General features: G+C 39.0%; 1 protein-coding gene across 1 annotated transcript in view; it reads right to left on the minus strand.

Moving 5' to 3' along the window:
* Positions 1 to 16,910, minus strand: part of LOC124803257 (dynein axonemal heavy chain 1-like) — an 866,140-nt gene that overhangs the window by 4,521 nt on the left and 844,709 nt on the right. The window contains exons 54-55 of the mRNA XM_047264440.1: positions 15,169 to 15,350; positions 1,467 to 1,593 (exon numbers count right to left, since the gene is read on the minus strand). Coding sequence (XP_047120396.1) covers positions 1,467 to 1,593; positions 15,169 to 15,350 — 309 coding nt within the window. The remainder of the gene's footprint in view (positions 1 to 1,466; positions 1,594 to 15,168; positions 15,351 to 16,910) is intronic.

Below are 16,910 nucleotides of genomic sequence, written 5' to 3' on the forward strand. Positions count from 1 at the left end.
ACCATATGGGAGCATCAGGCAGACGACAAAGTGCTTATGTGCTTTTCAATGCTATTGAAATTTGTTTAAATGTGACGTTACTTCAAAGTGGATGCTGTTCAAACTGCAGCTAATTGAAAGTTGTTTTGAGCACAAAAACAAGTAATATATTCAGTCTGCTGTAGAGAGAGTCACCGTGAATATTGTGTTCAATTTACCAACATTAAAACTAACTACACCATTTCACTCTCACTTCAGGCACTAGTATGAAGTTCATAAATTACAGCATCATATAACTTTTTCTAAGTTAGACAATTTCTAATGTCCCGCCATTTGACAGTTTGTTTTGCAGTATTTATTATTTGAGTAGCACAGTTCACACAGCTGACAAAGTTGTGACAACAATCATTATTAGGTGTTTCAGGGAACTGACTATACATGGCCACCAACCATACTTTGTATATAGGGCTTGTTTCAGTAATGTTACATTTTGGTACATGTAGGTCGATTCCTTGTATGTGCTAATGTCACATTACATGTGCCTTTGATTTTTTACATGCCTACTCACTTGATAAAGCTGTGACCACAGAGTGCATCAACCTCTCATCAGCTGGGTGAAAATACAGTAAAGGGATGTAAAGAGTTAATTGGTCAGTTGCCCTATCTAACAGCTTTTATGGCAGTTGGGACACACTGAGAGTCATCAATCTCACTGTTGTTTTTTAAGTTGAGCTTCAGCACCAAAACACAAGACTTGCAGCAAAACATAACTATGATTTTCTTTGCTGATGATATTATGGTTCTGCTTTTACAAGACAGAAATTGCAGTGATAAGTCTAAGCAAGATATGAATGTCTCAGTCAGTTTGGATACAGACTGAATATCACAAAAACTGACTCCTTTGACATAGTTATTATCTAGTTATTATCCATGGAAGGTCAAAATCAAAGAACAAAATCTTGTGAAGTTTGTTACATTGTTACTAGGCTTCCTGAAACATAAATACTAAAGAATAGATAAGAAGAGTAGCATATCTGGTAGAAAGAGATTCCACTTCCACTGTATTTTTAAATCTGCCCAATGTAGATGTACCTAAGAGACATCAGATTGTTAGTTAACTTCATGCAGAATTAAATGAATTAATTTTTCTTAATCAACTGGAATATTATTTGCAACCTGTTACATACCTTATTTAATGACAAGTAAATACTTCAGTTATTCTGATGGATGTTGAAGTTTTATCTGAAAATGATGTTCATCTCCTTGGCTAATTAGAAGAGATTACGTTTTTGTAGCCTTGTAAACCAGCTTTTATTCTGTCTATGAATTAGCCTTTACATTTTACATGTGGGAAATGATGTTACAACATCTCTAGTGTTCTTGATTTACTTCTACAAACATTCATATCAGTAGTACGATTTTCAATAAAAAGAGTGCAAAAGTGTAAAAAACTCAATCATAGGCATAAAATCATTAAAATAGTATACCTGTATACAGTTCCTTTGGTTTTGATTCTGAGAGATGAGTTACATGACTCCATCTACATCCTTCCAGGTATAGCCCCCAGATGCTACAGCCATCCTCTGGTCTCTTTTCTGGGAAATTTTCTAGCACCTGCAGTTACAAAATTTTAAATCTGAAGGTACATTTTTAGTATGAGTAAATATTATGGAGAATAGTATCTTCTGCTAGTTCAAAGCCTCTGAATTATTGACAGTATTATTTCAAAGCCAGGAAGGAATGTAACAATATTATGAAAAGTATAGGCACTACTCACCACATAGTGGAGAAGCTGAGTCTCAGATATGCACAACAAAAAGACTGTCACAACATAAGCTTTTGGCCAACAAAACCTTTGTCAAAAATAGACAACACACACATATACACACACTCATGCAAACGCAACTCACACACACACACACACAGACACACACACACACACACACATGACTACTATCTCTGAACCCACACTTCAGCTGCTGCAGTCATATGTGTGAGTTGCATTTGCATGAATGCGCGCGCGCGCGCGCGTGTGTGTGTGTGTGTGTGTGTGTGTGTGTGTGTGTGTGTGTGTAAGTAAGAGAAATAAAAACAAAAAAACATTAGGGGAAAGTTCCCCAAAATGGGATAGGCGGGCAAAATGGGATATTGAGCCTAGGTGCTTGACTGGTGGTGTTCTCTCATGGGAAACAGGCTAAACTGGTTCCCGACCGCCATGACAGCATTCTGAGTTGATCTCTCAATGCTAGCCATGTGTTTCGTGAAGAAATATTTTTTCAAAGTTTTCAAGTGAGATTTTTACTTACTTTGTTCTTTTTTCGATTGCAGAACAACTATTCTTGTGCTTCTCCATCCTTCGGAACAATTCCAGTACATACTGTGTTTTTTCATAGCTCTTTTAACAACAATTTCATGTATGTAAATATTGCTAGTGAGTAACGGTTCAGGGGTCAGCCATTTTGGTTGTCAAAAGCATCACGGCTTGGCAAAATGGGACACTTTTGGGGTGCCCAAAATGGGATACAATTTTGATGTGTCCTGTTTTACCTGACCATTTCCATTAATGTTTTGGCAATGTGTTTAAGTTATTTTAAATGAAATAAGTAATGAATTAAAATAGGACTATGTATAATCACAACTAAACTTTAACCATATTTTCTTTGGCAATTTTTAAACAGCTAATAATTTATTTTGGTTTCAGAATAAGCCTACAAGATGCCTCGCAATTATCAGTGAACTTCATCTGGAAATAGCTGGGACAAGCAGAGCATGGCAGAGGCCGTTCGAGAAGTTTTAGAAGGGAGGATGGGTTTTCTGAAAGCTGCCCATTCATTTAATGTCCCTAAATCTACACTGGAGAGAAAAGTGAAAAAAGCTCACTTAAATGCTTTGGCACCAGAAGTGGCTGCTGTAAAAAAGCTGGGCAGGTTTGAAAATGTCTCTACTGAAGATCAGGAAAAACAGCTGGCTCAACATGTGCTGATATTAGAAGACAGGCTCTTTGGAATTACCCTAACCGACTTGAGAATCCTAGCTTTTGAGTTAGCTGAAACTAACAATATTCGGCACAGTTTTAACACCAATAAAAAACGGTGGGTAAGCACTGGTTGTACAATTTTCTTGGAAGAAATAAATGTATGGAGTTTGACAAGCAATGACTTCAGACATTAAAAGGAGCAAACCTACACTTTTAAACTTCGTGTCAGTGCTTGAAAACGAAGATAGAAGTCTTCAAGAAAAGCAATGAAGGCTGCAACAGACAAAAATTTACAAGATTCTGTTTTCAAGTGGTTTTTGCAGGAACTTTCCATAGGAAATGCAGTTTCGGATCCAATTCTTTGTGAAAAAGCTAAACTCTCAGCTCAGAAGCTTGGTTGTTCAGCCTTCAAAGCACGTAATAGCTGGGCAAGAAATTTTAATTGCCGGCACAGTGTCCATGAACTAGATTTAAGTGGCGAGATATTTTCAACAGACACCAAAGCTGCAGAAAATTTTATTGAAAAATTTAAAGTTGTAACAGACTCCTACAATCCTGAGTTTTTTTGTGACACAGTCTTGCTTGGAAAGTTCTGCCTAAAACCACTTTAGCATCTAAAAGGAAGTGTAGTGCTCCAGAACATAAAGTTAGTGAGGAACGGCGCTTACCTGTCCAAACTCTAGAGGAGGCCATAAAATACCCCTTCTGTTGATAGGGAAGTCAAAAAGCCCAAGAGCATTTCTATATGTGAAAAAGCTTCCCCTCTTTTTATAAAAACCACCCCAAGGCTTGGATGACTGCAGCATTGTTTACCGAGTGGTATTACAAAATTTTCTTCCCTGAAGAGAAAAGGCAACAAAAATCTCTTGGAAAAGGTGCCAGTAAAGTGCTTTTGATTGTTGATGACGTACCATCTCCTTCCAGCAGTGTTGAAAAGAGAAAATAGCCAGTTTATAACCATCTTTTTACCACCAAACTTACCACGAAACTTCACAAGCTTGTTGCAATCACTGGATCAGTCTGTTATTCAAACCATGGAATGCCATTACAGAAGGCAACTTTTAAGGAAACTTTTGGTAGAGAATGAAGACATAGAAGGTATGTTAGGTAACCACAAAAAAACAAAATTAATTTGAAAGATTGAGCATACAAGGTGGCAGAAGCTTGGAGGTTGGTAAAGGCAGTCACATCAAAATGTGCATGGAACAAGTTACAAAGAATATCAACTGAAGTAGAGAAGGAAAAGGAGAAAAAAGGAAAAATAAGCTCAAGAAAAGAAATGGAATAGACATGAGAAGATGAGGATGATGTGTCACTTGAGGAATTAACAAACATTCTTTTGAAAATTCCTGTATATTCAGAAGTTAGTGCTGAAGATACAGCAGAATGGGTGATGTGTGATTCATCAGACTTTGGGTTTCAAATTCTAAAAAGTGTGAGAAGAAAGTGTCGAGCAAGAAGATGACCTCAATGTCGAAGCTGAAGCAGACATGGGACCATAAGCTAGTGAAGCATTTGCTGGACTTGAAACTCTGTTGAAGTGGATGGAGTGACAGCCACATTGTGACCACATGCAGTTTCTCACTGTTAAGCAGATTCGCGACTTCGCTACCCAAAAACAGATGAAGACAGTCAAACAGCTTACTTTGATTCAGAAGTTCAGCAAGCAATGACTTTCAGCACCTGAACTGTACAGTTAACTGTGTAGCATGTACATAAAAGTATCTCATTTTAATTTTAATTAATTAAAGTCTCTTTTCCTTTAAAAATATTTCCTTCTCCCATTTTCAACATACAGAACTGAACGTATAGCATGTAATTACTGTAATTAAAATACATAGACACTTTTTTCAGAAAACACCCAATTTTCCAAATGGGTCAGGTCCCAGTTAATTCAGGTAATTAAAGTTCTACTGTACTGCCATATTTGATGTTTCATTTATCATGGTTTCTTCTACAAAATAAGCTAAATATTTTTGTGTTGTGTGTTTTTGTTCCTTTTCCCCTTCCCCTCCCCTGCCCATTTGCTGCCTCAGAAGAATACAATATGATTCTATGAGTATGTATACAAAGTTGGCTGTTCTTGTTATTGTTCTATACCATGATGACACACTACACAATAAAAGTTACAGGCTTTTCAAGGATTTTGTTTTTACATTGTGCATTCTCTCTGGGGGGATACCACCTTATTGTAGCACTAAGAAAGCAGGTGGCGAGGTTTGTGTGTTCGTGTGAAGCTGAGGCCTATGACTGCTGTAGCTGGACAAGTCTCAATGGAAGAACTTTATGAAGTGTGTCCCACAGCATCCCATATCTTCCGACATCCAATTCTGTAGCCCTTCCCAAACTCTCTAGGTTCCCAACCAAAAGTGTGATGTGATATGTGCCAAGGGGTGTGTGGCAATGGGAAGATGTGTCATGAACAGAGCATCAGGGATACCAGGCAACCTCAGTGAGTAATTAACCTTACACCAGCTTTGGCCTTAGCTGGTGCTGGCCTGATACATCTCCAATTTTTGTGGGACCAGTATGGAGAACACAGAAAACAATTCGAATATTGTGGGGGGAGGAGAGCGTCCTTGATGATGTCTCAATTACCCAAACACCAAGGTTGGAACCAATAGAAGTCATTTCTGCTACTATATCAGGTGACAGTTGGGTCAGCTGCGTGACAGTTGGGTCAGAACAAGATCAAATTCTTCTCTGGGGCAAAAAAGAAAATTAAGGCAAAGAATTGCATCCTAAATAACAATGGAGGGAATTAAAATACTTTGAGCTAAAGACCTCAAAAAAGACCAACCCTGACAGAAAGGGGTAAACAGACTCCTTCAACCTCCATGAAAAGGAGCAAGAGAACAAGGGAGGATTCTAGTATGCCCACTTTCAAGATAATCAGATCCAGAAAAAGCCATACCAAAAAACAGGAAAAAAGACCGGTAGTACTGCAGTTTCAGTTTTTAGTATGGTGGTTATCCAACAGGGATATTGACTAGTCAACATCATTTCGCAGCTGGAAAGGCTAGTCAAGATGCCTGTCTCTGAGAGGACTGGAAGGGGGGACGGGTGAGACTAGGCCCTAAATTTAGTTGGGTCTATGAGGACATAGGGAACAGTGGATTGGCTTAAGAAGATCATGACCAAGGTATCCCTTGGGAGATAGGAAAGAAGGAAGATTAGTGTTTAACGTCCTTCCAACACTGAGGTTATTAGATATGGAGCACAAGCTATGTTGTATTAAGGATGGGGAAGGAAATCAGCCATGCCTTTTGAAAAGAATCATCATAACATTTGCCTGGAGTGATTTTGGGAAATCATGGAAAATCTAAATCTCGATGACTGGATGTGAATTTTAAACATCATCATCCTGAATGTGAGTCCATGGCAGAAGGCAAAGCTGCTGATCATGAGAACAGCAGAACTCTTGAAGACTGCAAAGATATTGGTTTGGTTCCCAAAACTGTTTATAGATGTTCCTCCAAAGACTGTGAGGAAGCACGGGTGCAGAACCAGAGAGCATAGATAGAAGAGGACTAGAGGGTAATCAACCAAATGGCTGTATCTGATTGTGAAACCCTTATGATGGATGTCAGTGAGGAAACACAGAGTGGGCAATGTGAGAACAGGACCTGAAACTGGATTCTCGCAGGTTACCAAGGTAATTACAGGCGTTGGAAATGACCATCACAGCAAGTTTGTGGATGGGAGTTTTGCAGATAAACCTGCTACATAGTAAGGAGGAAACAGCCACTTACAATCATCTTCTGGGAAGACAGGAAGTAGATATGGCCCTGATACAGGAACCTCATATACAGGGTGTCCCAGCTATCTTGTCCACCCAAAATATCTCTGGAACAATAACAGCTATTGGAAAACGACTTTTACCGGTATCAATGTAGGGCTGGGGCCCATGAATGTACATATTTGGAAACATTCTAAAACGAAAGCATATGTGTTTTTTAACACAAACTTACGTTTTTTTAAATGGATCTCCTATATTTTTTCTTCAGCAATCCATAGCATGACAAAGCACATACACAATGGCGTTGATTGCATCGCAATATTCCCATTACATCCCGAGATATTGAGAAGCGAAGTTGACGCTTGAAGTCCCCTAGTTGGATCTCTGGTTTTAATGTGAGTCATGTGACCTTCCAAATTTAAAGAAAGACGACAACTGATGTAGTTATCCATAGAAAATCATGTCAACCTCTTCAACACAACAAAGTCGCTTTTAGATCCCTGTTACATAAACTCAATTCTGTATCCACTACTAAGGAAGCCCTCAAAAACAGAGTTCAAGATTATTTTTTATATTGCTGTTAAAAATGGCTAGTACAGGAAGTTTGTAGATGACATTAGCCAAAGTATGGTTAAAAGAATAAAAAAGAACACCATCATTCAATCTACTATCCTTACAGTGCACATAATAAAAAGACATGTATTGTATGCTGATGACATGACCAAAGTATGGAACAGCTTGAGAGAAGAGCATACATATCTGCAAATGTCACAGCTCACTGGCTGTTGGAAAATAAACTGGTTATAAATCTAAAAAAAGACTCTGTATGCAGTGTTTAAAAACAAGGAGAAGGCTGTAGACATGGATTTAGAGGTTGACGGAACAAGGCCGGAAGAAGTAGAATCTGCTAGATTCTTATGTATTCTTGTGGATAATGAACTGAAATGGAAAAAAAACATATTAATAATGTCTGTAAGAAACTGAGCTCTATCATATTCTTAATGATACAGCTATCACAGTATTCAGACAAGAATCTTCTGTGTACAGTGTATCATGGACTTTTTGAACCATACTTACAAAAGGAGAGTGTTCACATTTAAAAAAAAAAGGGGCAAGCAATTAGGACCATTTTAAGAAGAAAGACCTCTGAAACATGCAGAAACTGTTTCAAGAAGTTAGGTATCTCAACTTTTTCATTGTTGTATATATACAAAACAATAATGTACATCACAAAAGGTAGTGAGGACTGGATTACAAATGCTTGTGTACACACCCACAATACAAGAATGAAGAATGACGTAAGGAGCACACCCCACCAACTGGCAATGCTATAAAAAGGACCCCAGTACTCTGGTATCAGACTACTAAGAAGTCTGCCTAAAAACCTGCAAGAGAGTCTTTCCAAAGAAACTTAAAGACTATCTGTAGTTTGTACAGATGAAATTTTAAATCAAGATGATGAATTCTGCAAACACTCTCCTGGGGCATTCCAACCACTGCTCCTTGCTTACAAATTGAATACCATGGGCTACGTAATACAGACTCGCGTACAACAACGTTTTCTGGAGAACACATACTTCTTAGTCATCCTGTTGCTTTCTTCTTGAGGGCAGATCCAGTCTCTTCAAAGTTATTAATCCAACATTTAACTGTGTGTTTCAACGGAACAGCATCATGACATCCTAAATTATAAAAACACCAAAACTCCCTCTGCGCCGCTACCAAACTGTCATTGTTTTTGTAAAACATCTCATTGAAAAAGAGTTTTACAGTGTTGCCATTAAATTTGTATATATTGTTATTCATTATCACTGATGTAATAATGTAAGCTGAAGGAGTAGAAAAATAAGTGATAATGAATGTTACTACTTTGACATGTCCTATATTACACGTACATTTACTGTACACAATGTAATCTTACAGGATGAAATAAAATTCAATTCAATTCAACTTATCACAAGATCCCTTATTTTTGCTACGTCTCAGAAAAAACTGGCTGACAGCTGCAGGCATAGAGAGCAGCCTACAAGTCATAACATGCAGTAAGCCGTTTGGACCATGTATATTCTCAAATTTACGATCTTATCCTTTTTTCAATCTTATTTGAAATGTTTTAAACTCTGACTGTATAGTAGTATATGTCATTCTAACACAATTATACAAATTTTTCTGACACCCATAAAATTAATTTATCTAAAAAAAATCATACAGGAAAAATACATTTAAAATCTGATACTTAATACTAAACTCTTTCAACAAACTAAAAATGCCTAATTAAAAAGAGATATTAAAAAACTAATTATTTTATAAAAATCTTGCAAAGGCACCATTACGAATGAGACAATGGTGATCAACACCACCAGAGGGTGTCCACAAGAAGGAGTTTTGTCCCCATTACTGTGGAACCTAGAGGTGAATGATCTCATCAAAGGGTTAAATGCTAAAGGTTATATTTACAAGTACTTTTAGAACAATGCATAGTGCACTCTGAACATGATTCAAAAACTGGTGCAGAAAACAAGATCTAAGGATCATTCCCAGGAAAAGTGTTGTAGCATCATTAACATAGAAGAGTATCCAGGACATATACTGGAATCTTAAGCGCCTTGACACAATTGCACCAGTAGAGTGAGTATTGAAGTCTCTAATGGTAACCCTGGATGTGAAACTATCATGGACCCTTCAAATAAAGAATGTATATTCCATGGCAAAAGGTGCTCTTATGTGCAATAGCAGGGCCCGTGGAAAAAACTGGAGTCTAATCTCCAGGAGCATGTACTGGATACACAGGGCGACACTGAAAAATGGGAACATTTCCATAACACAATAAAACAAGAAGAGATGAAGGAAAGAAATTGCATTCACAGTAATTGAATCCTTACAACTTTGCCATTTACGAAACATTGATGGCATTTATCATTTTTTAAAAATTACATCCTTTGGATGGCATCCTCCTGTACGAATACATTTGTGAAATCTGCTGTTGGGATTACTCATTGACCGCTGCAACATCTCACCTGGGATACTGTGAACTGTATCCTGAATTCTCTGTTTTAACTGATCCAGGGTTCTTGGTCAAGTTGTGTAGACTTTGCTCTTGTGGTAGACCCACAAGAAAAAATCACAAACAGATAAATCTGGCAAGCTAGGGGGCCAGGGAATGTTAGCAAATTGTGAGATCACTTGGTTGCCACACAATTCTCGCACATATGCCATTGATTGTCGTGCAGAGTGTAATGTCACTCCAACCTGTTGAAACCAGGCTTCTTGAATGCCTGGAAAGTTGTTCAATGAAGGTGTAATGAAAGTTCGTAACATCTCCACATAATGATCGGCATTGACAGTTATTGTGTTTCCCTGTTCATTTGTGAAAAAATACGGTCCAATAATCCCACGTGATGAAACACCAAACCATACTATCACTTTACCAGCATGTAAAGGCTTCTCATGAATGTCATTAGGATTTGTATTTGCCCAGTAACAGTAGTTCTGTTTATCACAGAACCTGTGAGATGTAAATTTGCCTCATCTGACATTCACAATTTGTTTAGAAATTCATTGCCATTGTTTATTTTTGTTATCATTTGCTGACAGAATCCTAATTGTAACCGATAATCATAGTCCTTCAATTGTTGCACCATCTGTAGTTTGTGCAGATGAAATTTTAAATCAAGATGATGAATTCTGCGAACACTCTCCTGGGGCATTCCAACCACTGCTCCTTGCTTACAAATTGAATACCATGGGCTACGTAATACAGACTCGCGTACAACAACGTTTTCTGGAGAACACATACTTCTTAGTCATCCTGTTGCTTTCTTCTTGAGGGCAGATCCAGTCTCTTCAAAGTTATTAATCCAACATTTAACTGTGTGTTTCAACGGAACAGCATCATGACATCCTAAATTATAAAAACACCAAAACTCCCTCTGCACCGCTACCAAACTGTCATTGTTTTTGTAAAACATTTTTATGGCTAACGCATGCTGTTGTCCATTCCACTGATCCATGATTAATGAAATGACAGACTGTTTACTTGCTAACTGTCACAAACCTGTAGAGCTGCCACCTGCCCATGGCTGCCACTGCTCATTTCAAACATTCCTGTTATTCTGTCACCCTATTCATCTCAGTAATTTATGTGGCCACATTATGGCAGAATAAAGTAGAACAAAAAGAGAATGCCAAGGAGCTTGTGGAAATGCAGTGATTGACCTGCATGGCCATAACAGGCAAAATTAGCAGCACACCCACTGCTGGGATGGAGACAATGCTGGCCACGCTCCCATTGCATCCTTGGGTTACAATAGAGGCAGTAATAGGGGCATACAGGTTAAAAACTGGAAATAACTGGATTCCTTTAGAACCTCCAAAATCTCACACCAAAATAGTGAATGTGGTAAATATAGCAATGGTCTGGGGAAATGAGGCTGATCGTACAGCAACTTCCAGCTGCTTCAATAGACCTTTCAGTGTAAAAACTGGAAGAATGGAGCAGTGGAAGAATGAACCATGACACCATTCAGGAGACATAGTCTGGTTTACTGACAGGTCAAAAACAGATGAAGGTGCTCGAAGGGGAGTATATGGTGTACAGCCTAGACTTGAGACAGAAACCTCTGGTTGTGTATTATAGAATTGAAGCGGTCAGCGGAAGAAAGTGCTGATCCACAAAGACATAGTTTTAAGTTACTGGTGTTACATGTTTGATTAAATCTCTTAATATCAGTGGACTGAATGTATATGCAATACTACAGTGGCAGTAGGAAAGGGGACAGACAGCTGGAGGAAGGTTGAGGCCAAGAGGGTTATGGAAAGGAAGGGTATGTTGCAGAGCTCACATCTGTGCAATTCAGAAAAGCTGGTGTTGGCAGGAAGTATCCAGGTCGCACAGGATGTGAAGAAGTAGTTAAAGTAGAACACATCATTTGTGTGACTTGTTTGGCAGCTTATTCCAGCTGTCTCTTGACCCCCGATTGTCCATGACTGTTAATGAGGACAGACAGCTCATGCAGCACAGTGGTTGTAGCTACATTGGTAGATCACATGGCTGCTTTCACAGGTGGCCCTGTCTTTGATGGGATAAGAGATGCTGTTACAGGACTGGAGTAGGTGATAGTGGAAGGATATGTGGGACAGGTCTTGCATCTTTGTCTATTGCAGGGATGTGATCCATGAAACAAAAGGCTGAGAGCAGGGATGGACAAGCATAGTACATGAATTTGGTGGGCAGCGGAGTACCATTATGGGGTTGTTGGGGGGGGGGGGGGGGACAGAGGGACATTACTTCCCATTCAAGGTACGATGAAAGATAGTCGAAACACATTGGAGAATGTGGTTCAGTCGCTCCAGTTCTGCATGGTACGAGTCATGAAAGGAAAGCACCTCTGTAGCAGAACATTCGGTATGTGGGAGATGGTACGTGACTGAGGAGACAAGGTTACTGGAGATCTGTTTTTAAACAACACTGAGAGGGTAATTTTGGTCTGTGAAGGCCTCAGTGAAATCATTAGGATATTTGGAGAGGGACTGCTCCTACTACAGATGCAATGACCATGGGTGGTTCAGCTGTTGGAAGGGACTTCTTGGTGTGGAGTGGGTGGCAGCTCTTGAAGTGGAGGTATTTTTGGCGGTTAGTATGTTTGATGTAGATGGACACTGAAAATCATCACTGAGTTGGAGGGTGACACACGAAGGATGTGGCTTTTTCGGCAGAGGAGTAACAAGTGAAGTGAACAAGGGAGAAGGTGTTGAGGCTCTGGAGGAATATGGATAGAGTATCAACACCCTTGGTCCACAGAATGAAGATGTCATCAGTGAATCTGAACTAAGTGAAAGGATTGGGATTCTGATTAGGAAGGATTCCTCTAGATGGCCCATGAATAGGTTAGCACAGGATGGCACCATGTAGGTACCCACTGCTGTACCCTAGGTTTTGCTTTTCAGTGCTGTCTTCAAGGGGGAGTAATTGGGGGTGAGGATATAGATGGTGGTGGTGACCTGGAAGGAGGTTGCTGGTTTTCAGTCAATTGGGAGTTGGGAAAGGTAAAGGTTCAATAACAGCAAGGGAGTGGGCACTGTGGATGTTAGTGTAGAGGAAGGTGTCATTGACAGTGACAAGCAGGGCACTGCTTGCTAAAGAACAACATATGTCAAGAGTAGGAGGAGGAAAAAGGTTGGTCTCTTACGGGAGGGTAACTTATGTGTAATGGACTGAAGGTATTTCCGCTCCCGGGATTGGAGTGGCTCCTTGCCCTCTCCCTTAGGACCCACATCCTTTTGTCTTTCCTTCTCCTTCCCTCTTTCCTGACGAGGCAACCATTGGTTGCGAAAGCTAGAATTTTGTGTGTGTGTTTGTGTTTGTTTGTGTGTCTATCGACCTGCCAGCGCTTTTGTTTGGTAAGTTTCATCATCTTTCTTTTTGGATATATTTTTCCCACGTGGAGTGTTTCCCTCTATTATATTCATATCATTAATTTGGACTGAAGGTATTGGTGCACGAGGGCAGAAATTGTCCCTGTAGGAGCACATTAACCCATTACATCCTGGATGCTTTAGGAAATATGTAGAATTTAGGACTGTGGTGAGTGGTAGGGGTGAGGAGGTATGAAGATTCAAGAAAGTGATTCTGGGTTGGTCCCTAAGTTTTTGAGGAAGGGCTGGATATATTGATGGATTTCTGGAATGGGGCCACTGTTGTAGGCGTGTAGGTGGACCTATCCAACAGCTGGTACAGTCCCTATGTGAAGTAATTGTAGTGATTCACAACCACAGTGATGGAGCAATCAGTTTCTAGGTGGCAGATTTTGATTCTTTCTGTGGATGAGAGATTGGCTTCCATGTTGAGGAATCAGATTCATCCCAGGACCTCTCCCCTTAGTCGATCTATCTACTCCCCCACACCACTTCCTGCACTCCTGCCTTCTACATGCTTCCCAAACCACATAAACCCAACCACCCTGTGTGAATGATCCATTGCGGATGGTTACTGTGTCCCCACAGAAAGAATCTCTGCCACTGTGCATGATCTCCTTCAGCCTATCGCCTGTAACCTACCTCCTGTATAAAAGACACCATTTCCTCCATCAACTCTCTACAGTTCTCATTCGTTTACCACCAGGCACCCTGTACATCACTTCTTCTGTATTAACATCAACAATCCCCATGAATTTGAATTTGTGGAAGTGAATGAGCAGGAGATTCGCAGGGCAATATACCGGGTGATCAAAATGTCAGTATAAATTTGAAAACTTAATAAACCACGGAATAATGTAGATAGAGAGGTAAAAATTCACGCACATGCTTGGAATGACATGGGGTTTTATTAAAAAAAAAAAAAAAAAAAAAAAAACAAGTATTGCTAGACGCGTGAAAGATCTCATGCGCGTGTCGTTTGGTGATGATCGTGTGCTCAGCCACCACTTTCGTCATGCTTGGCCTCCCAGGTCCCCAGACCTCAGTCCATGCGATTATTGGCTTTAGGGTTACCTGAAGTTGCAAATGTATCGTGATCGACCGACATCTCTAGGGATACTGAAAGGCAACATCCAACGCCAATGTCTCACCATAACTCCGGACATGCTTTACAGTGCTGTTCACAACATTATTCCTCGACTACAGATATTGTTGAGGAATAATGGTGGACATATTGAGAATTTCCTGTAAAGAACATTATCTTTGCTTTGTCTTACTTTGTTATGCTAATTATTGCTATTCTGATCAGATGAAGTGCCATCTGTCAGACATTTTTTGAACGTTTGTAGTTTTTTTGGTTCTCATAAAACCCCATGTCATTCCAAGCATGTGTGTCAATTTGTACCTCTCTATCTACATTATTGCGTGATTTATTGCTCTTGTTGATGTTCATCTTATATCCTCCCTTCAAGACACTATCCATTCCATTCAACTGCTCTTGCAAGTCCTTTGCTGTCTCTGACAGAATTACAATGTCATCGGCGAACCTCAAAGTTTTTATTTCTTCTCCATGGATTTTAATACCTACTCCAAACTTTCCTTTTGTTTCCTTTATTGCTTGCTCAATATACAGATTGAATAACATCGGGGAGAGGCTACAACCCTGTCTCACCCCCTTCCCAACCACTGCTTCCCTTTCATGTCCCTCGACTCTTATAACCGCCATCTGGTTTCTGTACAAATTGTAAATAGCCTTTCGCTCCCTGTATTTTACCCCTGCCACCTTCAGAATTTGAAAGAGAGTATTCCAGTCAACATTGTCAAAAGCTTTCTCTAAGTCTACAAATGCTAGAAACGTAGGTTTGCCTTTCCTTAATCTTTCTTCTAAGATAAGCCATAGGGTCAGTATTGCCTCAAGTTTTCCAATATTTTTATGGAGTTCAAACTGATCTTCCCCGAGGTCGGATCTACTAGTATTTCCAATTACATTTTCCAATTACATTATGTTCACAGATATATGTAAGTCTTATCAATCAATTAATGAAAATTTTGTTATTACCTTAAATCCAAAACCAATGGAATCTATGGACACTACATACTTTCTAGCGTAGTTCTGTAATGTTGCAGTAAGGAAGGCTTGTGGGAAGAAAAAGCCAGAAATCCAAAAACAAGCAGGTATACCAGAATCAATCCAATCTTGAAGAAACTTGATCCTGGCAATCAAGTCCTGCACCCAAGCACCTGTAATTTAATGAAATGTCAATTTTTTCTTGTAAATGGTAAAATGCATATCAGATTTCCTTAGAAAACAGATTCCTGTCCTGTTACTGAGTTAATACATTATACATGAGAGAGGGTGCACAATAATACAACAGAAATAACATGCTTTTACAAAATTACTTAAGTTTCATAAGTTATTGAGCTTCCGAATAGCAAACTGGTATATACAAGGGCATCCCAAAAAGGAATGCCTCCAAATTTTTAATGTGAAAACTCTTGAAGTTTTATAAATAAAACAAACATTATTAGCATTCTATGTGTTTATTTCACAAGATAGTCACCCTGGTGACACACACATTTCTCCCAACGAGTGGTCAGTTTTGTTTTATTTAAAGTATTTCAGGAAGTTTCACAGAAAAAATTTGAAGGCATTTCATTTCAGTACACCCACATAGTGTCGCGATTGGCTAAAATGGAATTTTAGACTTGTATTGCTCTGAATACAGGCTTTGGAGATAGGCTGTAAATTGAAAAGCAAAAAGCGACTCCAAAAAAATCTGTGTGTTGTCTTTTGTAGCATTATACACCAGTCTTTATTTTCTACTTGAATTGACTATCTATATAATCTGTTCTGGTGTGTGGTTTAGTGAAGGAAGCTTAGGATCTATGTTCCATCAGCAACAACTTCATTTGAGACAGAGGATTGTTGAATGATCTGAATAACTGAACACCACCCACTGGGATTTTTTGTGATGTCTCAAAGGCTTTTGATTGTGTAAATCATGAAATTCTGCTAGACAAGCTCAGGTATTGTGGCATGAGTGGGACAGTGCACAAATGGTTTAATTCATACCTAACTGGAAGAGTGCAGAAAGTTCTCATAATATGCAAAGATCAGCACATTCCTCAAACTGGGCAACTATCAAGAATGGGGTTCCACAAGCGTCGGTCTTGGTTCCTTTGTTGTTCTTAATATATATTAATGACTTGCCATTCTATATTCACGAAGAGGCAAAGTTAGTTCTCTTTGCTGATGATATAAGTATAGTAATCACACCTGACAAAGAAGAATTAACTGATGAAATTGTCAATAATGTCTTTCAGAAAATTACTAAGTGGTTCCTTGTAAACGGACTCTCACTGAATTTTGATAAGACACAGTACATACAGCTCCGTACAGTAAATGGTATGATGCCATTAATAAATATAGACCTTAATCAGAAGCATATAGCTAAGGTAGAATATTCAAAAATTTTAGGTGTGTCCATTGATGAGAGATTAAATTGGAAGAAACACATTGATGATCTGCTGAAACATTTGAGTTCAGCTACTTATGCAATAAGGGTCATTCAAATTTTGGTGATAAACATCTTAGTAAATTAGCTCACTACGCCTATTTTCACTCATTGCTTGCATATGGCATCATATTTTGGGGCAATTCATCACTGAGGAATAAAGCATTTATTGCACAAAAGCATGTAATCAGAATAATAGCTGGAGTCCACCCAAGATCATCCTGCAGACATTTATTTAAGGATCTAGGGATATTCACAGTAGCTTCTCAGGATATATACTCTCTTA

This window comes from Schistocerca piceifrons, chromosome 6 (genome assembly GCF_021461385.2).
Source record: "Schistocerca piceifrons isolate TAMUIC-IGC-003096 chromosome 6, iqSchPice1.1, whole genome shotgun sequence".
Taxonomy (NCBI): Eukaryota; Metazoa; Arthropoda; class Insecta; order Orthoptera; family Acrididae; genus Schistocerca; species Schistocerca piceifrons.